This window comes from Paralichthys olivaceus, chromosome 7 (genome assembly GCF_024713975.1).
Source record: "Paralichthys olivaceus isolate ysfri-2021 chromosome 7, ASM2471397v2, whole genome shotgun sequence".
In the NCBI taxonomy this organism is placed as follows: Eukaryota; Metazoa; Chordata; class Actinopteri; order Pleuronectiformes; family Paralichthyidae; genus Paralichthys; species Paralichthys olivaceus.
In genome coordinates, this window is record NC_091099.1 from 6,003,834 (window position 1) to 6,028,247 (window position 24,414).

General features: G+C 43.0%; 2 protein-coding genes across 10 annotated transcripts in view; one reads left to right on the plus strand and one right to left on the minus strand.

Annotated features, from left to right (window-relative positions):
• Nucleotides 1–20,414, plus strand: part of srgap1a (SLIT-ROBO Rho GTPase activating protein 1a) — a 72,656-nt gene extending 52,242 nt beyond the window's left edge. For 3 of the 9 annotated variants that reach the window (XM_020106496.2, XM_069527759.1, XM_069527764.1), the window contains exons 12-22: nucleotides 698–803; nucleotides 2,552–2,612; nucleotides 3,212–3,289; nucleotides 3,727–3,861; nucleotides 6,070–6,175; nucleotides 6,299–6,523; nucleotides 7,906–7,985; nucleotides 12,057–12,237; nucleotides 13,358–13,495; nucleotides 16,800–17,187; nucleotides 17,914–20,414. In XM_020106496.2, the coding sequence (XP_019962055.1) occupies nucleotides 698–803; nucleotides 2,552–2,612; nucleotides 3,212–3,289; nucleotides 3,727–3,861; nucleotides 6,070–6,175; nucleotides 6,299–6,523; nucleotides 7,906–7,985; nucleotides 12,057–12,237; nucleotides 13,358–13,495; nucleotides 16,800–17,187; nucleotides 17,914–18,321 (1,906 nt within the window). In that variant the 3' untranslated portion in view covers nucleotides 18,322–20,414. Of the gene's footprint in view, nucleotides 1–697; nucleotides 804–1,474; nucleotides 1,509–2,551; nucleotides 2,613–3,211; nucleotides 3,290–3,726; nucleotides 3,862–6,069; nucleotides 6,176–6,298; nucleotides 6,524–7,905; nucleotides 7,986–12,056; nucleotides 12,238–13,357; nucleotides 13,496–16,799; nucleotides 17,253–17,913 lie in introns of all 9 variants that reach the window. The other 6 variants (XM_020106498.2, XM_069527762.1, XM_020106497.2 and 3 more) reach the window with 4 other exon arrangements.
• Nucleotides 20,415–20,628: 214 nt separating this feature from the next.
• On the minus strand, nucleotides 20,629–24,372 carry cfap263 (cilia and flagella associated protein 263). The gene is made up of 9 exons (XM_020106504.2): nucleotides 24,238–24,372; nucleotides 23,151–23,286; nucleotides 22,602–22,748; nucleotides 22,356–22,505; nucleotides 22,026–22,139; nucleotides 21,700–21,798; nucleotides 21,483–21,587; nucleotides 21,234–21,389; nucleotides 20,629–21,060 (listed from the first exon to the last, which is right to left on the minus strand). The coding sequence occupies exons 1-9, from the start codon at nucleotides 24,303–24,305 to the stop codon at nucleotides 20,893–20,895; spliced, it is 1,143 nt and encodes a 380-aa protein (XP_019962063.1). The 5' UTR covers nucleotides 24,306–24,372; the 3' UTR covers nucleotides 20,629–20,892.
• Nucleotides 24,373–24,414: the final 42 nt, after the last annotated feature.

The window sequence follows — 24,414 nt, forward strand, 5'->3', positions numbered from 1 at the left end:
CAGAAATAACATTTTAACTTTATTGTCAGTTCAATTAGCGATGAAATTAAATAAAATTTGCAGTTCTTCTCAGGAAAGGAAAAAATTACCAGTATCTAAAATAAAAAATGTCAGTAAAGTTAGTTAGTTTTACATTAGGAGAACATTTGCTTACTCCTCATTGGGGTGATGGTGCACATAATAACAGTGTTATTCATCTCGCAAAGATTTCCTCCTTGGTGTTTGTGCCATCAGACATTTAAAACATCCTCAGGCTTTTCCAGCTGGATGGTTTGTCATTATAATTGTGCAGCAAAAGGAACCGAAGTCCCGGACTCATTTCATCTCAGTCCTACAGGTCAAAAGAAGCCACACTGCATTAAGTGACACACACACACACACACACGCACACATTCACACTAAGAGCGGCAGTCTCCCACAGGGCCTGTCAGGAGGTGTGTGCTCCCAGTGGTGTCTGAGCTTCTACCGGCATGTGATGTCTTATAGAGAAATAAAGGATGTGATTATGAAGAAGAGAAGCTGCTGAAAATACTCCTCCTGTCCCTCATCTTCAGCCGGAGGGGTTTTAGAGATTAGTCGGCTTCAGCTGGAGTTTTTGAAGGACGTGGAGGTTATTGGAGAATCTTTTCTCAGATAAAACATCCAGGAAGAAAGAACTGCTTCGTTGACTTGTTCTAATTCACTCTTTGTATTCTAGACATCCCAACGGGCTGCTCAAAACCCACACTGGCACCCGGCGGGCTCGACCCCGCTCCGTTTTTAATGTTAGGTTATTTAATGGCAATTTGGAGTCGTTTATCAAGGTACTGATTATCAGTCTGTCCGCCCGACGTCGCTCCTCCTCCTTTTCCATTTTCTGTCTCGCTCTGGCTTTCTGGCCATTTTGGTGGGTTCCCCCAAAGCATCTTAGCTTTGATTTATTTCTCCAACAAAAAAAACAAAAAAAAACAACATATTTGAGCTAAGATGGCTTCTGGAAACCTTCCTCATGAGTCAGTGAGCTCTGGCAGTCTGTGTCTGAGATGTAGGGGTGGCTCTGACAGATTTTGGAGGGCTGCAGGAGGAGAGGAATGGCAGTTGGAGGGATAAATGTTTGTCTCCGTCAGCTCCCCCCTGACTCTGGTGCTGACCTGGCATCGCTGAGCCGCTCTGGCAGAGATGTTCTTTCCTCCTCCCCTAGAGCGGGAGCAGGGGCCAGTGAAAGCGTTGATGGCAGTCAGGGAGCGGATGCTGCTGAGTTGTGGCTGCCTCCCTCCTCCTGCCTCTTCACGGCCTCTCGCTGGAGGCCGAGCCCAGTCCTGTCCAGCTCTCACTGTTTTCTTTTGGGTCGGATGCCAGCGCAGAGTGGAATGAGTGTGCACTCCTCTTCAGTAAAAAGCTTTGGTGGGCAGCTGCTGTGGTCCTAATATGGGTCTTGCTTTTCTCTCTCTCTTTCTTTCTGTTTTTCTCTCCCTCCCTTGCGACATTTCTGTAGCCGTGGACGACGGAACTCACACGCTCGACATCAGGTAGACACCTTGAAGCGTCTTGGGGGGGGCCCATGCTGCTTACCTGCGCTCACTTCCTTCATCTGTCCTGTCTTAACATCATTTTCCACTTCATGTTGTGTTTTCCTCACCAGCTAAAAGACGTGTGTAGACTGAGACAGACTGAATTGAAGAAAATCTGGTTTAATTAAAACATCTGAGCTTCAACACTCACAGCTCTGATCCAGTGATGGTTGATTTTGGCGCGGCCGCTGTGTTTTAGACCCTGAGGCCTGTAAACAGATCCACTGTGAGAGTCACAGCTGACACTGAGGCAGGACAAGAGCACACTTCACATCCTAAGTGTGTGATATTAATGTTTTTTCTCTGAGACGGTGCAGCTCCCTCTCGTCTCATATCAAGTGCTTCTTTAGATAAGCTTTTGTTAATTTAAACACAGGGTGAGCTCGAGTGCTGCTAAATTTACTTTGTGTTTTTATTCTACCAAGTAAAAAAAGAGTCAAACAACTTGTTCGAACTTGTTAAAGTCAGTCAGTGATTTTCATATCGTGATATTTCGTCGAATGGACTTGAACATACGCAAAAGCCAGTGAAGTCAACTCAGTCTGTCTTGGTCAGATTTCACCGATACAACCCTAACTTTGTATGTTATCTACCAACTTCACTTTCACTGTGTTGGCATGTTTGTACTTTTAACATCACATTGAGAAGTTGCTACTAGAGCCCGACCTGTTCATTTACAGGCCTATATAATCAGCACACATTGGGTTCTAACACACACTTGGTTTGCAGATATGCAAAAAGAATATATAATGTATATATATATATATTATCATTTTATGCTTCTATTTGAAACATTTCTTATATTTACTACAATTAAATTTACTGTCACATCTTTAATATTGTTGTTTGATCAATTTGTTTTCAAAGTATGTTCAGTAAATCATATTTTTGCTATTGATATTAACTGTATATCCTTCGGGTCGGGCTCTAGCTCTTGTGCATGTAACTAAAGTCAAACTATACATGATCTGACATTGTGTTTTCTTATTTTTCCTCTGAAGGACTCTGGACAGGCTATCCCTCGTGTGGTGGAAAGCTGCATCCGCTGCATAAATTTATATGGTGAGTGTGTTATCGTTCAACTTTGGTGAAAAGTGACACAGTGATTTCTGGGCGTTGAATGTTTGGGGCGTGTGCATTTCTTTTTCATGTAAAGGTCCCTGGTTGTTCCACTTCAGTCATGGGAAAATGCAGATTCCATCCTGTTTACATTGGTACAGCCATTTACCGCCCACTTTTCCAATGTACCATGAGGCAGAGGGATAGCTCCACCCAACACGGGTGATGAGGCAGAATATTGGTTTTAAACCAGATCAGAAATGTCACAGTGACAGACGTTAAGCTCTCAGCTTTAAAGATGCGACAGCAGTCAGCTGTTGTTGTCGGCTGCGTCTTACCACTCAGTGAGTGACGGATGCAGAAAAATCGAAAAGGCAAACAGCAAACTAATTACGTTGCTCCCGACCTTTGACCTCTCCCCTCAGTAAATCCTAATCCCAGCTGAAAGACACTTTAGCACAGCTTGATTGCCGCCTCCCTGACTCATTAATTATCCTTAATTAAAAAAGTGAAGGGGCTTAAAAAGCAGGATGTGTCTCTTTAGACTGAAGAAACTGTTTCCTCATCTTTTTCACTCCCTGTCTTTGTGTCTCTCTTTTCAGGCCTCCAACATCAAGGAATATTCCGTGTATCTGGATCTCAACTGGAAGTCAATGACATCAAGAACTCGTTCGAAAGAGGTAAAAGATGTTTAATTAACTATAACAGCAAATTATATTAGAGCTCAATGGGCCAATAAAAATGTACAGATATGAACCTTTCACAGACACATTTTTTTATATTTGCTGATATGAAAACTTTTATTTGACTTATATGTTTATTTTCTTAACTGAAGTTGTATATATTTTATTGTATTTGTTTCTTTGTGTAGTTATTCATAATAATTACATTTGTGGTAAAACTATGAAACATCAAGACAATTTTCCAACCCAAATATCTTCCCCCCAAAAACCCATATTGTTTGGGCTCTAATACATAATCACCTGGATCCAATATGAAATATTCTTGACCCACCATATTGAGCCAGTGATCTTTTTGAGTTGGTTGTTAATGAAGTTATGATTGTTTTAGATTGTTAAGGATGTCCATCTGACCTGCTGACTTTCCTGTGTCTTAGGAAACGACCCTCTGACGGATGATGAGAACAATCACGACATCAACTCAGTGGCCGGCGTTCTTAAACTTTACTTCCGGGGTCTGGAGAACCCTCTTTTCCCCAAAGAGAGGTTCAATGATCTGCTCTCCTGCATCAGTAAGAAAATCATCTGGTCTCTTTCTCTGTGTTTTGTCTTTTAAATTATTATGTTTAAAAATGACTTCATTTCACTCAAAGTGTTTGTTTATGTTGTCAAATTAACTCACAGCTTACAGCACTGGTGAAAACACATTTCCAAAAACTTAAACTCGTTTGCTTCAAACTCGAACACGTCACTCAGACATCAGCAGAATGGCTCTGGGTTCTTCCTTTGACACTATGAGGTAATTGGTTGAGCACTGAGAGGGTTATTATCTGACCATGCTTACTGGACGGTGGTGGAATGTTAAACGTCCACAGAACTGAGCATCATTTGAAATAAGAGCTACAACTACACTGAAGTCCTCACAAGAATAGTCTCATTGTCATGTGGAGTCAGTTCGCTGATCAGTCAGCCCTTTGTGCGTTCTGATCTGCTAAGACATGACATGACATTGGGTGGCTTTTAGCTCTGATAAAGAACAATTGAACATGCACGGTCACATGGACGCAGCATGTGATGTAAAGCCTTGTGCAGCTGCGTGTGTGTGTGTGTGTGTGTGTGTGTGTGTGTGTGTTTCGTGGGTGTACTTTTACTCATTTGTGCAGGATGAGTGATGGGATTCCCTGTTTACATTCCCCGGCTCAACATGCCAGTGATTGCAGTGTGGGCTGAATGCCCAGCAGGCTCCATATTAAAAACCCTCTGCTTATTCCATATGGATTACCTCAGACCAGCTAGGGGATCACTTTTCCCTCAGACCGCTCTCAGTCGACTGCAGCGAACTGCTGCACCTGATATCTTTCATTTTGGAATTTGCAGCGTGTGCGTTTTGTGCAGGTGTGATTACAGAGGTGTTTATAGGAGATTTTTCTTTAGCGCTCATTGTAGTACATCTTCAAATACAAGCTTTTCTGAAGTACAGAGGAGCCTCCCAGAATCCCTAGTTAGGTATTCATGAATAATGAAATACATCCCAAGTATCCCAGAAGCCCAAATCCCAGATGGCACAGAGTGGCTGGAGGGTGACAGGACTATTTTTAGCAGCCGGCAGCTCAGCCAAATAAAATAAGCTGCTTCAAGTGCCACAGTGGAACAAATGGGATGAGTAATAAAACACATAAAGGTTGGCATCCTCTGGTATTTTGATTAAACACAAAATCAGAATGTTTTGCCTCTTTTGTAAAAGTACGCTGGTTATAAAGTCAGGCTCCTGTCGGTAATATTGTCAGATCTGCAAGGCGGGAAGTGAGAGAAGGATCGGAAATAAAATAGATGTTCTGACAAAACAAAGCAGGAAAAACTATTTGGTTTTCGTGATGTCAGGTGCTAACAATGAATGCTGACTTCCCTCTCCTCGTTCTCTTCCTCTGTGGTGTCAGTGGAGGAACACAGGCTGAGGTGAAGGTCAATACCACAAAATGAATACCTTTCCTGTGGCCTCTACATATATATATATATATATATATATATATATATATATATATATATATACACACACACATCACTTCTCTCTGCTGATGCACCAGAGAGTTGCAGTAATTCTGATAAGTGATTCGCTTCAATATGCTCTTGTATTTCTAGCCTGGGACTTAGTGATAATCAATATTTTAACACCATCAGATTGATAGGTGTTTATCATGTAGAGCATATTAAGGTAGTGAATTTCATGTGAGAGGTGAATGGACAAAACAGACTCTGGATTTTATTTCTACCCCAGAATGGAAACTAAGCAGACTTAATTTATTTTGCAATATTATTCTTGTATTGCTAATGGTGAAAATCCAGTTTTTAACCCTTTTGTGCCTCTTATGTGATTTAAGACACAATCAAGGCTCAGTATTTCTACCTTCGACATAAAAATGAAAATATCTATTGGTCTCCTATGTCTTTACCATGTTACCCTCTTTGTCACCAGGACAGATTTTTTACTGAAAAACTTGCTTAATGGCACAAAGGAAGTGCGTCAACCTTTGTGTGTCCAAAAACACAAGAGAAAAGCATTCTCCTGGTTTCTATCCCCAGTGATGGAAATGCATATTCAGAGATCCCAGTGACGAAATGAGGAGGGAAGGTGTTCTGTGACGTTCAAGCCATTTTAAGGCCACTGGGGATCTATTTTCTTGACAAACCTTTTGAATATGTCATTTTGAAGAGTTGTAGGGGTCCAACAAACTGCTGGAGTTGGATTAAGACCACACTCCTGTATTTCTTTGCTGTTCTAGGAATAGAGAACCTGTATGAGAGAGCTCTCTACATCCGAAAGATCCTCCTCACCATTCCCAGATCGGTCCTCATCGTCATGCGATACCTATTCGCCTTCCTCAACCAGTAAGTTTATAGACACTAACCATTATTATTACTTTGAGCCTGTCAGTCATGATCTGATCTGAAATACCGTCCCCCACTCTCTTATTTATCCCTCCTCTATTTCTTTTTCATTCCCTTCTCCAGTTTGTCCCAGTACAGTGACGAGAACATGATGGACCCGTACAATCTGGCCATTTGCTTCGGCCCCACGCTCATGCCCACGCCAGAAACCCAAGACCAGGTCTCCTGCCAGGCCCACGTCAACGAGATCATCAAGACCATCATCATCCACCACGAGACAATCTTCCCTGACGCCAAAGAACTGGACGGGCCCATTTATGAGAAGTGCATGGCAGGAGGAGATTATTGGTGAGGAATGACAAGTTATTTTTACCTCCGCCAATGTTCTCATCCGCATTTGTTTGTTAGCAGGATGACACAACAGTTACTGGACCAACTTGGTGAAAAGACGAAGTATGGGTTTGGGAGGTAGATCAGACTTATGGGGCGAATCAAAGATTTGTTTTTTTAACATTGTGAGTTTCATTGTGAGGATTTCTCGGAGAATAATTCATGGATTTTTTTTTTTTTATCCGGCATGTTTTGCAGTTTGGTCAGATAATTTAAATGTGGTTTCATAAGGGGACTGAATGCGCTCTACTAAATGTCATTCTAGTTTTAGGTTGAGCTTCACTTTCTCACTCAAGAGGATCCAGAGCACTATGTGGCTGCTGGGCCATTGGTATCGTAGGTGACCCAGGCACATACAGAATCATTGTGATGAGGTCACTTCGTGCAGCTGCACAGCTTTTCTAAAAAAGATGTATGTTTGAGTCTCTGGACCAGTGGTTTTCTTGTTCCAGTTTTTTTTTCTGTGAATGGAACAAAGGCACGGAGCCAACACTGCTTCTTTAGGGATTCACTCAACATGCAGGTACGCGTGCACTCTCTGCGCCGCAGCTGTGTCAGTAGACTTTCAGCGAAGTAGATATGAGTAATTACACACGCCAATTAGACGTCTGTGGTTTAGGAACATGACAAGGTAGAGTGTGTCTCAGCGCTGACTTCAGATGCTGGACTGCTCTACAGATGAGACAGGCTGAAACAATGACTATAATTACTACCATCACAGCAGCAGGAGGAGAAAGAAAGAGGTCACATGGCAGCGAGAGGACGATTAGGTGAGCCGAGCACACACTGAGGTCAAACCTTTTGCTACTCACTTGTTTCTCCCTCTCTTTACCTGACCCTGTTTCTCCTTCAATGCACTCACATCATCTCAGACTGACTGATTTATCTGTGGCTGGAGCTAATCACCTGTCTCAGCCCATCCGTGTCCCTCCAGGGAAGCTCGTGAAGCCCTGCGGAGATTTGTTATTTCTCTTGGCTGACATTTTTGGAAAGTGAGGACATTTTGACCGGTCCTCACATGGATTGTTTGAGGGCTAAGACTTTGATTAAGGGTTAAAGATAGACATTAGGATAAGGGTTCTGCATTTAGTTTGGATGGTTAAGGTTAGGGTAAGGGGCTAGGGAATGTACAGTGTCAATGAGTGTCCTCACTAAGATGGAAGTACAAACGTGTGTGTGTGTTGACTGCACAAACCTATGTGTGTGTGCATATATACTTGTTTTTGTGTCTTCTTTGAGCCCCAGTGGTGTGTGGTGAAACTATTCATTTCTTTTTTCGGTTTGAAACTGACCCCTCACTTTTTGCCGTGACCCTGATGTTCTGCCCGGTGTCTCCACAGTGAGAGCCCCTACAGTGAGCACGGAGCCCTGGAGGAGGTAGACAACGAGGGAGGCACCGAGACACACACCAGTGAGGACGGTGAGTGCCTGTACAAACAGACAACTAGCTGTTAAGTTGTATGTGGAAATCTGTCACACACACTTAAATAAAAAGCTTCACTGTTTCGTCCTGATTCAAACATTCCCCCGTGTTCTTGGCCTTGTGAGGGTTAAATTCCGCTCTGTGCAGCTAATCCTGCCTTTCAGCCTGTTAAATGCAGTAACCTCGAAGGGTTGAGGAACTGGACTCGCAGTGACGGGCAGCCATTCATATTCTAATTCTGTTTTTCCCTCGGGACCTTGGGCCATCTCCGCGTCCCCTTTTTACAAATTACCATGGTGGTCTGCACCTCCTGGACCCCTTGGGAAATTTTCTGTGAAGGGTTACAGCCTTGGGTTAAATTAAGTTTTTTCATAGTTTTTTCAAATCTGCTGTATTCATTTGTAAAAGAATAGCAAATGTATGGAGTGCATCAAGAGAGTCACGTTTTATAGCTTTTCAGAAACTATAAAGTCTGGCTTTTCTCTGTTTTACTACGTTTCCATGTGTCCAAGAGAAATATGAATTTAAAAAACACTCCAGGCTCACGTAACCACTGGAGGAAATTATTGACTTCTTTCAGACATGGGCGGGATACGTTCAAGTTGTGTGATCATACATGTGGGCCTTTGTTTGAGTGAAATGGACACCGGGTGGTCGGGTCCAAAGCAAATAATGAGCGAGTTAGTGGAAACCTAAGTATCAGGCGGGATCTGACGTCGCTGTTTAACTTCCAGAGAAAAGCAGAAAGACAATAAAAGTCCAGCTCATTAAAAAGTGATTAATACTCCTGACATGGAGCTGACCAGATGTACACAATGTGATGAATGAAGAACCAACCTATAGCTGAGCCAAGTCTCCGAGTCTTCCCCTGGTAACAGACTTCCCTAAACCTGTTTCCATGGTGACAACATCTGCCCCAATCCTGTCTCCTCCTCACACCCAGAGACGATTTTTAGGGGCTCCCCGTCATCGCTCATCATCTGTCTCCATAGACGATGTGAAAGTATGGTTGATCTCCTCTCATTATGTTATTCCCTCAGCTTCCAAATTAAAGTGATCACCTGGATGTCTTGTTTAACTGAGGCGGACGTGTGATTACACAGGGAAACTCCTGCATGCGGTGATTCCCTCTGTAAAACACACATGGCAGCCATCAACTCTTTAAGTAATTAATGAAAGATTACATTTTCCAGAAACCCCTTGCTACCATGGTTGTCGTCCAAAAGCGTTTTTCTTTTTCATTTTGTCTGAGCAGACTGGAGGGAGGATGTCCACGCTGACTGTGTCCCTCCCTGCGGAGTCTTGAACTGTGCTCAAGTTATTGTCATCAGTTATTTTAAAACTTCCATGACCTCATTCGGATTTCAGACACAAAAGCAAACGTCTTTTCCTGTTTGGTTACGAGCACTCTTCCTCTCTCCTTGCTTCTCAGGGCTCAAGTTGTATTTGCGCTGAAAGGAGACAGAGAGAAAAAGAGAAAGAAACAGGGGTAAAAGTCTGATTGGTTCTGATTGTCGGCACAAACCCCCTGGAGTGTGCTGGAGCTCTTGAACTCAGACAGATGATCTGAACCGGTCAGATTTACGCACACACAGGGTAAAGCTGTGGGATTTTTGCTTTAGTCTGGAGTGCGGGGAAAAAATGCTATAATAATATGAAATAAATAATGCAGGATGTTCGTTTTCCTACTTCAAGCTCTCTATATATGGTTGTATCTTTGTTTTCTTTTTATAGTTATTCATGAGATGTTTATGGTTAGACTGTAAAATTAAAATCCTCAAGTTCATCTTTGTCGTAAGGGTTTAACATAGGAATCCCTTTTTTTTTTTTTTACTGTATTGGAAATTTGTAGCTCTCTTATATCAGCACCAGCATAAACCCTAAAACATTGGGTCTGACACTAGTTGTTTGACACTTGCACGTCAATTCAGAATACTTTTCTTTCTTTTTCTTTTCTCTAACCAGCTAGATGAAGCAATTTTCATCTTCAGGTTTCCTCTTATTCTGAATCCAAACAGAAATTAAAGATGTGACACTTCACCTCCCTTGTGTATCGTTCTCAATGAAAGGCGCCAACCAGAGCTGTATAATGTCCCAGTCTTTGTGTATATGTGTTCAGGGCTCTGACACATGACAGTCTCATGGACCCTGGCTGAAATGCAGAATGACAAACGATCAGGACTTAGCGTGGCACTTCTCGCACACCATCAATACATTGATGTACTATCTGCTGGTAAATTCGCTACAAGGTCAGAGGTGAACTAACTGGCACAGTGAATATATACGTCTCTGCAGGAGTACAGCAACATGTCCTTGTTGTCAACTGCCCCAGCAGGCATATTGTATATATTGGTTTTCCTGCGTCAAAGGGCAGTGAATTTTACTGTACGAGGAGGTTTACCGCTTTACCCATAAAACGTTATGTCTTACCCACTCTCATCTTTTTTATCGTCTACTCTGTTTGTAGCAGGAGGAAAATAAAGCTAGAAGAGAAGGAACAAGAAAATAATAACATCTATTTTATTGATCCTATTCCTTCCCCTATTTCTTGTATGAATGTGGATGTGTAGCCGCATCCACACAAGATGTCGCTCCACTGGCTTGTGTAAGACGTCTGACAGTTTGCATCTCACACCACAGGCCTCCAGCTCCCAACGGTTCTTTAACTCCAGTAGCAGCAGCAGAGAGCGTTGGACCTCGGGTGGTCGAGTCTGCAACGGTTCTCTGTTATAATTGCACAACGTGACCGAGGAGATCCTTTACCGCGCGGAGAGTAGAGTCTATAGCCTGATGCTTTCAGCCGCAGCCACGTCACTGCAGTGTGTGTGTGTTTGTGGAGATTTTGGACAAACACTTAGCGACCTAGAGGAGAAACGATGGATAGGTGGAAGTAAGAGGAAAGAGCCAGAGAAAATAAATGACGAGGAGAAATCCCCTTGACGGGTAAAGGTCCCGTCAGCTTTATTAATGGCCTTGTCCCCCGCAGTGCAGCTCAATTAATTCAGGCAGTAAATTCCTGCTTGTCACATTTCATTGGAGCCACCTTACATCCGCCCTGTCAATCCTGACAAGCCAGAGAGGCGAGGAAGGTGGCGAGTTAAACGTTGAATAAGAAACATCCAGATATGGCTGAAAAGGACACTGAGAAAAATAAAGAAACCGTCACTTTGCCCAGGTGCTCTCTCACGTGGCCTCTGTGCTCAGGGAATCACTTTTAAGCTTCAAGATAAATCATGAAGGCTTTTCACGGCCAATGCAGGCTTCGTCCATTTGCTATGTTCCTTTACCTAAGTGTGCGTGTGTGTGTGTGTAGAGAGGCAGTGTTGGAGTGAGGCTATGTCTGTCCAGGGACACCCCCCCCCCCGTCTGACTTAAAGTGAGAAAGTGTGCGATCGGAGGAGGGCAGGGGAAGGAGTGAGGGAGGGATAAAGATGCTATTTTTAGACCTGTGTTGCTGTAGTGCATGAATATTGGCTCGGAGAGTCGACTAGCTGAAACCACAGATGTTGTATTGACATCATCAACATAAAGCAGATCTCCAGTCATTCAGAAATAAAAAGTTGGACTTGGAGAGGTTGGTCGGTATAAATGAATTATAATACAGTCTAATATTGACGGAACAATCTACCATTAATTATTATTGTATGCACTTTTACCACCTTTCTATCCCATGTCACTGATCCAGGGATCCAATCTAATGATCCATACGGTGACTGACGTGCCCCTGAGTCATATAGATCTCCTCTCACCAGCTTCTAAAAATATCCTGCTAAATCTCCTCTGGGCCCGTTGCAGCCCTGGTGTTGTCGAGCTGGGTTACTATTGACCACAACTAAAATAACCTACAGGCTTAGCACACTTTGAACTGTGGAAGCACCACATGTGTAAACATCCCGATATTCAACTGTATCACAGTCAGAGTGTATAACTGCATGTATTGTATTGTCCATAGAGATTTTTATTTCCTGATACTGAACCACTGTCATTAAAACGATAACAGCTGCCTCCTCTTGATGTCTTTGCCCCGTCTGACATACGTGACCTGTTATATCCTCTCTCCGCTGACAGAGGGCGAGCCCATCGAAGCCATCGCAAAGTTCGACTACATCGGCCGCTCATCCCGAGAGTTGTCCTTCAAGAAGGGAGCGTCCCTGCTGCTGTACCAGCGAGCGTCCGAAGACTGGTGGGAGGGACGGCACAACGGCATCGACGGGCTGGTGCCGCACCAGTATATCGTCGTCCAAGACATGTGAGTGTTTATATGTAGCCTATATACTTTGCAACTATTCAAATACACCTAAAATGAAAGTGAAATGAGGTGCAAATTGTCCCAGAGGGTTATTTGGATCTGCAGCTTCGTCTGTCCTGCCTGCTGCTGTCGTCCTCTCTCTGCTGTGGCACGTTCTCCATCTCCAGGGTCCTTAACCAGCCCTCTCGTCTCTGTCTCTCAGCACTAACAAGCGTACACTCTGCCATGGCGACCGTTGGTGCCTGATGAACTGCATTCACTGTCTCGTTAGGACCGGAACAGAAACACTCCAATCACTTAGTGGCTGGTCGACAAAAAGGCCATTTAGAACGCCATCCCCTATTTCCTCCTCTCCTCTTTCTCCCGACACTTTGCCATCACTGTGCCTCTATTAATAATTCACCAGGAGGGGTACTGCTGCTGAGGTTTCTTTTAAGTTAAAGAAAGAGCGGAGGAATTTACAGCTGTACGGGGTTGTCCCCAAGTCTTGTAGCATTGTGCTTTCTCATTAAACATAACAGGGTGAGGAGTGATGGAGCGCGCAGGGTTGTGATCTTCACTTGTCCTATAAAAGACGTCTGAGAGACAGGATGTCTCCTCTCACGACTTCGCTGTTGGGATGTTTGAACTTTCTTTCGTCTGTCTTTAAATCTTGTTAAATGCTGCGTTGGCGAACCACTCGTCCTCTCTCTGTCTCACCAAACAAGCGCGCCCACTGTGTTTTATATCAGCTAATACACATCATTAGAGGCAGGAGCTCTGATTACTGCCGCCGGACGGGCACCAACTGTACTCAGCATCCAGTCACACACCTCACTGAAACCCATACAGCCGCTCTGTGTGTGTGTTAGTGTCACCGCCACAGTGCATCACCAGAATACTGAGAAGCCCAGGAATATGACTCATCTGATTCTCGGGACCTTGGGGAGGGGGGGGGGGGGGGGGGGGGGGACATGCTGACACACAGGAAACAGATATGGAACCCTTTCATCAAACAACACAGAGAATATTACTGATTTCCCTCCTCCCCCTCTTCTTCTTTTTCTTTTTGTCGTATGTTTGTCTGTCACTTCCTCCTCTTCTCTCTGTGTCTCAACGTCTCTGTGTCTCTGTGTCCCAGAGATGACAATTTCTCAGACACTCTGAGTCAGAAGGCTGACAGCGAGGCCAGCAGCGGCCACGCTGGAGAGGAGAAATGCTCGGGGAAAGACATCAGCTCGCCCACTGACACCCGCATCTCTGAGGCCTACATCACCAGGTTGGTCTTCATACTGCAGGAAGACTGGACAGTTATATTGAAACCTCTGTTGAACCGTTTAAACATTTGCCTGGAGTTCTGTCGAATTTTGTTCTCTGGGGACAAATAATAATGTGATGCTGATGAGCCAAAAGATGACTTATTGTTGTTTGCGAATCTTATGCTCAAATATAACTTAATAAGATGCTCCACACTTCTCGTAAAAAAAAAAGTCTTATTCCCCATATAAAATGACACTTCTACGACTTTTTCTCGTAAAACTGCAACTCTTTTCTTTTAGTATCGCGTCTTTATCCATGTACTTAAATACTATTAAGTATTAAGTATCCTAACTCTTAATACTTATTATTATTACAACTTAATTCTTGAAGTCCCTCAAGAAAGCAGCACACAGTTGTACAGAACACACTCGATTCTGCGTGTCACATTTACGGCCTCCTCCTGTTCCACCTCCCTCAGCCCACCTCCCTCAGCCTAATCAGCAGAGGAGGGATACACTTCTGTTTCAGTCCCAGTGACCTGACAGTTTTGCATTGTGAGGCATCAGTATTAAATATCCATTTCACATCAGTGCTTAGTCATCAGCAGCATACTGGAACACACACACACACACATGGAGAAATGGCACACACTCACACACAGAGGACACACACATCCAATCACACTTCAGTGTCTGTGTGCCAGTTTTACGTCTCCTGCTCTTCTCTTCATTGCTGCATTTCTGCTGGTGGAGCGAGCGACCTTGAAACATCTGTTCTTGGCTTTTGCCGAACGCATGAACACTATTTTATTCCGAGCCATACTCCCTCCCCAGTCCCCCCCACCCCCACCCCCACTACTCCGCTGTTAAAATGTTGATGATTCATGCTCGAGACAATATTTACACCACCGCAGGTTTTAGTATGTGGACGAAGAGCATATCTGGAATGAATCATTTTTTTTCCATCTGAGCCTAATCAAGCTCCTCTTAATCCCCAAAGCCGGCATCTACAACACTCTTTACCTGTCACCGGCTCCCAGGTGATTCCCTCCACCCCCACTCACTTCTCTGCTCTTCCATTCTGACAATCCTCGCAAGTTTTGAATCATTTATATCCTGAGCTTTATATAGATATTTTTTTTCCTCTCATGTTGCTCTCAATCAGCAGACGGACCTCTAGCAGAGTTTTGCATCACAGTCGGGAAACAGGACGGTTGTATTGGTGTGTTTCCGGTCAACACGTATTACAGTTGTTCAACTTTGTGTTTAGATGAAGAGGAACCCATGGAATGTCTTGTGATGAATGTTATTATCAGCCAAGGTCGTAACAAACAAAGTGTGAGCTGTCGATGTGGTGACAGCATGCAGAGCAAGTCATAATACAGCCATGGTTGTAGCACACTCCCTCAGGGGGGATCGACCGGTGTTATGAATGTAGACTGCGCCCCCTGCAGGTTTTCAGTGCTTCCCGCACTTGTTTACTCTTCAAGATTTCCCACTGCAGTCAGACAAGCAAATATATAATTATATTTCTCTTGCCAGGACCCGCGCCTGCACCACTCCTCCTCCTTCTTTGTCTAAAATAACCTTGTTGCTATTAGTGTTGTCGAGAAGTTGTTTTCTGCTCATTAATTCATATTTTGACACCTCAGACATTTTCTTCACATCCATTTACAGAGGGTTTTGCGACGTGTGAGCAGGTTCAGAGTTACACAAGCACAAATCTGTTGTAATTTATTTTCTAACTAATATATATATATTTATATTTTTTGATGTAGATGAGTAGTTTGCTGTCAGTAAATAATGTTTGTTTTTTGGAAGATACCAAAGCAACAGTGTCTTTTTGGAAAAATCTGCACTTACATTTGTAAGGTTCTCACAGTCGTTCATATCCATTGTTATTATTTCTTCTTATTTCACACAGTAACGAGGCCGCCTGCTAATCTTTACAATAATGGCTGAGGCAGCGTTCGTTAGGCAGACATAAACTCTCAAATGAGGCCATTTGCTTCAGTAATTCACTGCTTGTTTATCATCACAATAAACCAATAAAGCTGATACTTTAATAGTTCGACTGATTAGCTTGCAGAAGTTATTGATGTAATGTTTTTGGAAAATATTTTACCAACAGAATTCAATTTTTTTTTGCCAGCATTCATGCTCAGTCATCTTGCTGCGAGGGGATAGTGATTTTAATTGCTTTGATTGAACATTACTAGAGCTGCAAGTCATAAATATGCAGCGCGGATCCTGGTGGATCCATAGCATGTGCTGCTGTATTGACCTTTTATGGAGCAATAGAACTGCTTCAAGGGAGAGAACGTGACTGTGGAGCAACGTCATGTATAACTCAGCGAGCGTGTGTTCAAAGAGTGCGTGTCCGTTCAGCTCAGCCCGGTTGCACCCTGTTTTAAATGTACATGTGAAATTAGGTGTGCACGGTGCTGGTCCAGGTTCAGACAGGGGACAGTCATTCTGCTCGAGCAGCTGGAGTTTCTCGCAGGGAGCCTGTTGTGATGCTCGGATGAACCACAGGCCTCCCTCCTCTGGCAGACAGCCAGGTCCACTCTACCTGCTCGACACAAACGTTTATCAAGAGGCACTGACATCAGGGGTCCTCTCACGACAATGATACTTTTTTATTTATCAGTGTGACAAATGTTTTATAAGGATTCACTACAGACTACAGATAGTATAATGCAGAAAATCTACATATTGTAATATCTATGGTTAGAGTGTGTAGAAAAACTTCGGTCCCCTAAATATACCTGATTTCCTTCATCAAGATCCATACTCTGAAAAATCAATAAAAAATCTATCTCACAATGTCGAAGAGAGTGGAAAAACAATCCTCGACCCCTGATTACGTTCTATATCAAAAAATGAATTGGTTCTTCCTTGGCTCATGCCACATCTCTAAAAGTTTCATGAAAATCAGTGGAGTAGTTTTTGTGTGATCCTGCCAACAAACAGAACAAATCCTTGGCGGAGGTTACGTGTGTTTTTTTTTTTATGCCACTAGAATGCATTCAATCTTCCGCACTGAACCTTGTTCATCCAATTCAGTGGATTCTACGTCTGAAGGAGATCTGTGATATGATAAAGTATAATTAATCAATGGAATGAATGGTGGAATAGAAAGCAGTTAATTCAGAAACTTCTCTTAGTTTCTAAAACGTTTACTGATGGAAGATAAAAGGTTTTAAATTAGAGCTTATAAAAGAAAAAGAAACTTCTAGTTCTATGATTGGTTGAGAGTTTTCTGTTGATATGAAAGCAATGAATTAATACAGTTCCCCTGTTTGTCTCATTCTTCTATCCCAGCAGACACAAGAAAAGGTCAGAGCCTCCATCTCGACGGCCCCCTGCCCGCCCCAGCGACATCCACTGCATGGTGCATCCCTCCCAGCAGGGTCACGGTGGACATGGGGGCACCCCGGAGATGGGCTCACCGGTCCTCGGCCACTTCAGCCCACGGGACATGCTGCGGAGTCGCAACCACATGCCCATGGACAGCCCGGAACGACGGCGCCGCACCGGCCACGGCAGTCTGACCAACATCAGCCGCCACGAGTCGCTGAAAAAGATAGAGAGCCCCCCGATCCGCCGCTCCACCTCCTCAGGCCAGTACACAGGCTTCACTGACGCCCACCACCTCCACCATCTCCACCACCACGGGGGCAAGCCGCTGGATCCGGAGAGCATCGCACAGGTCAGCGCGGGACGAGCGGCGACCCGACCGCAGCTCCCTCCACCATCAAAGCCCTGCCCCGCCCTGTAAAAACATAGTCAGTCCCTGTCTTCTGCTTCCTCTGGCTGCAACTGTGTCCGTGTGCTGAATTCACGCAAAAGACGAGCTTCACAGGCAGACAGCAGGGGATGTAGTCCGACACAGGGATTCTTCACGTACAAAGATTTAAATAAGATGAAATGCTATTTTTCAAACTGTACCATCACGTCACTGGTCATCCTGAGTGTTGAAGCACTCAGGGAGGCGATGGCTCTGTTTTAACTGCGGTCACATATTTTTAAATAGCAGAGCCATTAATATTGCTTGTAAAGTTAGAAAGCAGAGGTCACAGAGAGCCTGTTAAACTGTGCTGGGCTGTCTGCCTGCAAACTGGGAGCATGCTCAGATGAACATACCACGTCATCTCTGCATTTCCAAAGTCATTAGCATGCAGGAGGAGAGGTGCTGATGCAAAGTAATTCTCTACCTTTCTGCCTGGAAGACGCATGCTTGGTGTTTTTTTGAAACTTGAGTTTCTCTTAACACAGTTTCTGTTTCCTTCTAACTCCACCTTCTTACTTGTATGTCTTCTGTTAGTTTATCATCTTTTCATTTCTCTGTTCTACCTTGTTTCCCAGTCATCTCGACATCATGTCATTATCGTGCCTTCATATCCTCCCTGACGCTCACTCTCTTTCTCTCCTGCAGGACATAGAGGAAACCATGAACACTGCTCTGAATGAGCTGCGTGAGCTGGAGCGGCAGAGCTCAGCCAAGCACGCCCCGGACGTGGTGCTGGACACCCTGGAGCAGCGGCAGACCTCCGGCAGCAGCGGCGGGGGTCCCACGCCCGCCAGCTCCAGCGAGTCCCTCAGCCCCATCCACGGTGTAATGCTGAGGTCCACAGCCAACACCGAGCCGCCCCTCCGCCGCAGCACCAGCTCCTCCAGCGACACGATGAGCACCTTCAAGCCGATGGTAGCGCCCCGCATGGGGGTGCAGCTCAAACCCCCCGCCTTGAGGCCCAAGCCCATGGTTCTGCCCAAGTCCGGCCAGGCTGTGCAACCTCCAGCCACGAATCCTCAGGATCCTCTGGACAAGTCCTGCACCATGTAACCTCCGGGACGAGAACCAGAGATATAAACCAAGAACTTTAAATCCACTTCCAGGGGGCTGCAGAGTACTTCATGGACGTAGTGCAAACAAATCTAAGAGCGTGTAACATACGTGGACCTAAGCAGGAAAAGACATTTGAGACCAGAAACTGGACTCTGGCAAGATTTGAAAGGCGGCGTAGGAGTTGCAGTGTAGACTTCTGTGTCAATAACATGTTTATGTGTTAAAATGCTTAGATTGATATTATCTAACATCTTCTTTTAATAAACACAAACAACAAATCACAAAGGCTTCCTTCAAGGTTTTAGAAGATGTGTTCTAGCTAGTTTAGTTTACAGAGGATCATGTACCTGAACAAAACACGGTGCACGTACAGTAGCTCCTCCGTTTACCACTGAACCTGAAACAGAACTTGATGAAGGGACCTCGGAGGGTCTGTGAAGGCCTTACTGACTCTGAGATGTAGGTGAAATGTAAAACCGTTTTAAGGGTGCTGTGACTTCCTGGACAGACCTGGTGTGAAGGTTGGACTGATAACAGGCCTGCAGAGACTTTAATAACCAATGGTACTCTTTAAATACTAGGACTGATTCACTCTCTGCAACTTTCTGTGGAAATAACCGTTGTGAGTTGTGTCTCAGTAATGTGCAAAGAATCACCTCTGTGCTGGATTTGCTGACAAATATTTGCATATATATATATATATATATTCCATTTCGCCGGGAAGGAGATCTGATGATTGGATAAAACCACTACTTCATTGTACACTTTGATGCATTCATGAATTCCTGCATCAGCAACTGATGAAGGGATAAAATATGCCTAATAAATTATGCCTTTACATCTGTATAGGGAGCAGTGTGAAAAGTTATGATCTAACTACAGTATATACAACACGTTGGCGATTATACGCTGTGAAACACATGCCATAGTTTCTGTTATGCCTTGCTTTTGCTTTATCTACCCAAAGACATGGCTGTATAAGTGTAAAGCATGGATTCTTCATATAGATTGATGTGTATAGACTTAATGCAGCGCCCTATGGGAGTGCTGCCAGTAGCCATGGACCTAAAGACTGTTAGTGTAAAAGCCTCCTGATACGTTTCACCCTGCTTCCTTTGCTTTTGTCTGTTTAAGTCTCTGAAATCAGCAGCGTGCTTCAAGGCCCCTCCGGTCCTGTCAGCTGAAACTTTGGGTTGTGTGTTTTTTGTGTTGCTTTTGCAGAAGATGACACTTTAAATGGCTGACGTGCGACGCATGGAACAAGCGTCCAGGGTCACGTAATGATTTCAGAATGCAATAGCCACGTAAGAGTCTGTGCCAGTGAGTTCCAGCTGTGTGACTGTGTCCCCCTTTGTCGTGTCTTTGTACGTGAACCTCTGTACTTTAGAAATAACTGAATCGGATGCATGTCCTGGGAATATTTGTCTCAGCATAATAACTCCTAGAAGAAGAGGTTTGGTTTGCAATGAATTAGTGATGCTCTCTAACTGCAGGTTTACACCATTGTTGACTTGACAGACTTGTGTGTAATAATCAAAAGCTAATTTGATTTCTGAATTACTAACTTTTATTATTTTTTAAATCTTTATTGTTATCTTTGTTGGGTAGAAATGACTTTAATTTAGAACAAAATGATATATAATTATAATCTAGAGATACAGATGTCCCACCTACAATATGAAGCCAGTTGTGTAAAATGTGCTTTTGTCACTGTATGTACCATCATCAACAATAGATCTCAGTTATGCCTGTAGGCGTTCAGCTCCTCTGTGGTGTTCTCTACATCTGTAGTATGTACCTGTGAAAGTGCCTTGGAAAATGTTTTAGAGGAACTTGAGACGTTCTGTCGCATTTTCATGTCAGATTCCGTGTTTCTGAAAAAACTGCAGCGCAGGAAGGAGTGAAGAAGTAATGATGCCATTTCCCAAACAGTAATACGACAGAATTAATAATAAACAGCTTACCCATTGTGACATTGCACTTTTATGTATATAACTGTACATATAGCATGTAACATCATAACATTTGGAGTTCTTTGAGAGCTTATACCTCTGAAGGATTTCTTTCTAATAAAGAAAATAGTTTGTCGAGCCTGAGGTGGATTTTTCTTTCCTCTGTTTTATATTGAATAAATTCAATTTTACATCCAGGAGACTTTACATTATAAGTGAACGTGCATTGGATTGATCGCACTGTATTTACAGTAACTATCATCTGTATGCCTCTGAGACAGTGGCAGTAGGCTCATTTTATCTTAAATTTAGTACAAATGAACTCGGAGATGAATTGATGGGATTAACGTGGTCAAAGGTTCTAATTATTTATTGCAATTGGGTAAAATTGAGCTTTTACATTTAGAGGACTTCTGCACAATTTAGACACATGGTGAGTTTGACTAAAATATAAATTAAACTTCAGGAACCTTCAAACCCACAGTCTTTCTGTATTGTCTGACCAATATTACAAGGAAGCATCAAATGGTTGCAACAAATAAAATTAAAGTTGAATAATTAATAATATTGTGAACGGGGCATTTGCTACTGTTTTCTAAAGTTTCCCTCCATCCGTTCATTCTCTGATGAATTCCGTCGGCCTCTCCGTGTTGCGTTCTGCTATGTGCGGCAGCTTTACTGGGACGTGGTCTTCCCCAGGCCTCGCTCCAGCTGCAGCGCTGTTTGCAGAAGTGAGAGTGGCTCTCTGTTTGCTCCCGGCTTCACTGTGGGTCTTCGAGGCCATCTGGTGAGGACAGAAAAGAGAGAGCTCATTGTTTTGGAGACTGTCACACAACATTTTATTTTCAGCTGGACTGAGTCATGCTGTGGTCTGATAAAAGCGGACAAGAAAAAAAAAACAACTTTCACAGAGTTGATTGTGTTTGGGAAACGAAATTAAACAAATATCAGGTTTACCTCAGCAATCCCGACCTTCCGCTCCAAACTGTGAATCCTGTATCGCAGCGTCTTGTGTTTGTATTTGAGCTGCGTGTACTCTGTGATATCAGGAGCTTCATAATCTGTCATCTGGCAGCACAGGTGTTGGTTCAGGGCCTCAGCCTTCAAACACTCCTGAAGAGAGAAAACCCAACTTTGCATGAACTATTATATTTGATATATTGATCTTAAAGTTATTTGATGAACATTTTCAAACTGATAACCGACCTCTTCAGTCTGCTGTATCTCCTCAAGTTTTACCAGCATCTGCTCCTTGTTGCTGATGTCATTGCTCAACTCTGTCAACTCAATTGTCGCACTCTGCAGCTTCTCCTGCTCACACACACACACACACACACACACACACACACGATGAAGAAGATGAACTGACGTGGTGGGGTACATTTACATCATATCAGTGTGGAAACAATTGTCTCTCTCTAACCTTGTGTGAACTGAGGACACGATGCACTATCAAACTTTTGACTTTAAGTTCTTCAAGATTTACGTAAGATCGTTGATCGCTGTTCTCCTGGATGATTCCCTAAAAACAACACACAACACCCCACATTGTTACGCTTTAAAAACGGCAATCATCATTTAAATGGTACATTTATTTGATAAATAGTTATAGGCATAAATAGGATTAACTAACTCTTGATTCATTGTTTTCTTACCAAACTCTGTATCTCACAAAGTACTGGGACATAATTAAACCATCTTTCTGCTTTCTTAGCCTCGTTATAAAAAAAAAAACAATTTCTCTTTCACCTCCTCGTACTCATCTTTTCCTGTTTCCTTTTTAAGTTGCAGTTGCTTCTGGAGCTTCTTCTCCTCGACCTTCAGTGCTTGGCTCTTCAGATGTAACTTCTCCAACTGGGTGTCCTGTTTCAGTTTAGGGAAACACATGCTATATATTTTCCATTTTGCTCCAACATGCACAAATAATGAATGTATTGAAACACAATGTTGTTAGAAAAGAGGAAGTAAAACATCTATGAGTTTAAAAATAATACAAGATATTAGAATATTAGAGCCCGATGCACACTCACATTGTTTTTACACTTTTGTTGACAGCACTAAACCAAACCAGTGTTTTACCTTCGAATTGTCTTGGAGGTACTGCAGCACCCTCTCTGGCTTCTTTATTTCCAGACTGTTGTCCTTCATAGGTTTCAGCGTTCTGCGTTCAAAATCTTTCTTGGCCTTCCTGATCTCTGCCAGACACAATTCCGACTCTTCCAAAGAGGCCTGGAAACACAAGCAGAAAGAATGTTAAAATGAGTAAAGGGAACATTTTGCTGGTTTGTTGTTATCTTTTTGTGCAAGGGTGTTTTATAGTCTAACCTTGTAGTTGTCCTGGATTCTCTCATGTCTCTGTTTGAGATCCTCATGACCTTGTTGTGTCTCTGTTATTTCAGTCTGTGCGACATAAAGTTTCTGTTCCTGTAGGAGGCGATCTGATGTGTAGCAACGAGACCTCCGTCTCCGTCCCTAATAACACACACAGGGACATAATTAAATCATCGTTCATGACCATTAATCTATAATTCTGGGAGATCATTTCAATCACCCTTCCTAAGACTATGTCAGGAAACCACAAAAATGGCTGCTAACTGCAGCAATATGATTTGTCGTTATTCTTACAACTTAAAAAGTATTAGATTTTGTTTCCCTCTGGTTGTGTTTTCAACTTTTAATCCTGTTCTGTGACCATGAGAGAGAATAATGTTGTTGTGGGTGTGGAGTGGCTCATCAGAGCAGCTGTAACAGGGTGATGAGTACAGCTGAGTCCAGTTGGCTAATCACTCCTCTATGTGAAGGTGGCAGAGACTGACACACACACACACACACACACATACATGTGTGTAAGACTTTACACTGAATGTCACTCACTCCACCCTCCAGCTGAGAGGCTCCTGCGGCCTCCGGACCCTCCCCCCCGGCCTGGAACAGCTGGACGTGTAGATCCAAACGGACGCCGAAATTTTCAAACAGGTCATTCTCTGCCAGCAGAGCTGCATTGGAACTCCTTGAGGTAAATGACAACAACTTCAGTCAGCCAAGAGAAAGGATTGATTTTAAAGGTTTAGTAGCTTTAAGTTGGAAGGTATAAATTAATACTTAGAAAAACTGTTCATGGTGTATTCAAACAATTTAAACATTTAATTCTGCGAGTTATGATTTGAACTAGTTTATTTTAAAGAATGAGGGAAAACTTGTAACCCTGTACTTTTATTTTATATAGTTCCATGAATAGATGCTTGATAGAAATATGGAAATAAGGTAAATAGAAAGAAGAATGGATGATAAATAAATAAAAAAACAATAACAGATAGATAGATGAATAATGATTAATAGAGATGATGGGCAATAGATATGTACTTGATAGAAATTATGATGGATGATACATAGAAAGAGATGAAAGATAGATGAAGGGAAGGTTAAAAGATTGATGATAGACTGATGAACAATGACAGATAGGCAGATAGACAGATAGATAGATAGACAGATAGATAGATAGATAGATATATAGACAGATAGATAGATAGATAGATATATAGACAGATAGACAGATAGATAGATACATAGACAGACAGACAGACAGACAGACAGACAGACAGATAGATAGATAGATAGATAGATAGATAGATAGACAGATAGACAGATAGATAGATACATAGACAGACAGACAGACAGACAGACAGACAGACAGACAGATAGATAGATAGATAGATAGATAGATAGATAGATAGATAGATAGACAGACAGATAGATACATAGACAGACAGACAGACAGACAGACAGATACATAGATAGATAGACAGACAGAACTACAATTACCACTTAGCTCTACGTGGCTACTCATACTTAGCGTTTAGCAACAAACAGTTTAACCGTGGAGTTTATTACCATGAAATGAAACCTTCTTTATTAACGGACCCATCTCGAAGTATGTTCTTTAAAAACGTGTGTGTCTGACCTGAGTTGTTGGATTCGGCTGCAGAGAAGAAGTTTGTGCTCTTGTTCTGTCACTTCCTTGTTCTCCATGGTTGCTAAGGTGCACGAAACTCCTGCAGTGGTTGCTATGGGCTGCGTGTTGCCTTCAAGTGCTTCCGTAAAAACCGAGAAGAATGGAAAGCTGTCGAGTTTTATTGTA

Excerpts from the sequence above, each read along its gene's own strand:
- cfap263 (XM_020106504.2), bottom strand. The coding sequence starts at position 24,305 with ATGGAGAACAAGGAAGTGACAGAACAAGAGCACAAACTTCTTCTCTGC. Across the intron at positions 23,287-24,237 it reads AGCCGAATCCAACAACTCAG|GAGTTCCAATGCAGCTCTGC; the intron begins GTCAGACACACA and ends ATTTACCTCAAG. Across the intron at positions 21,390-21,482 it reads AGATACAGCAGACTGAAGAG|GAGTGTTTGAAGGCTGAGGC; the intron begins GTCGGTTATCAG and ends TTCTCTCTTCAG.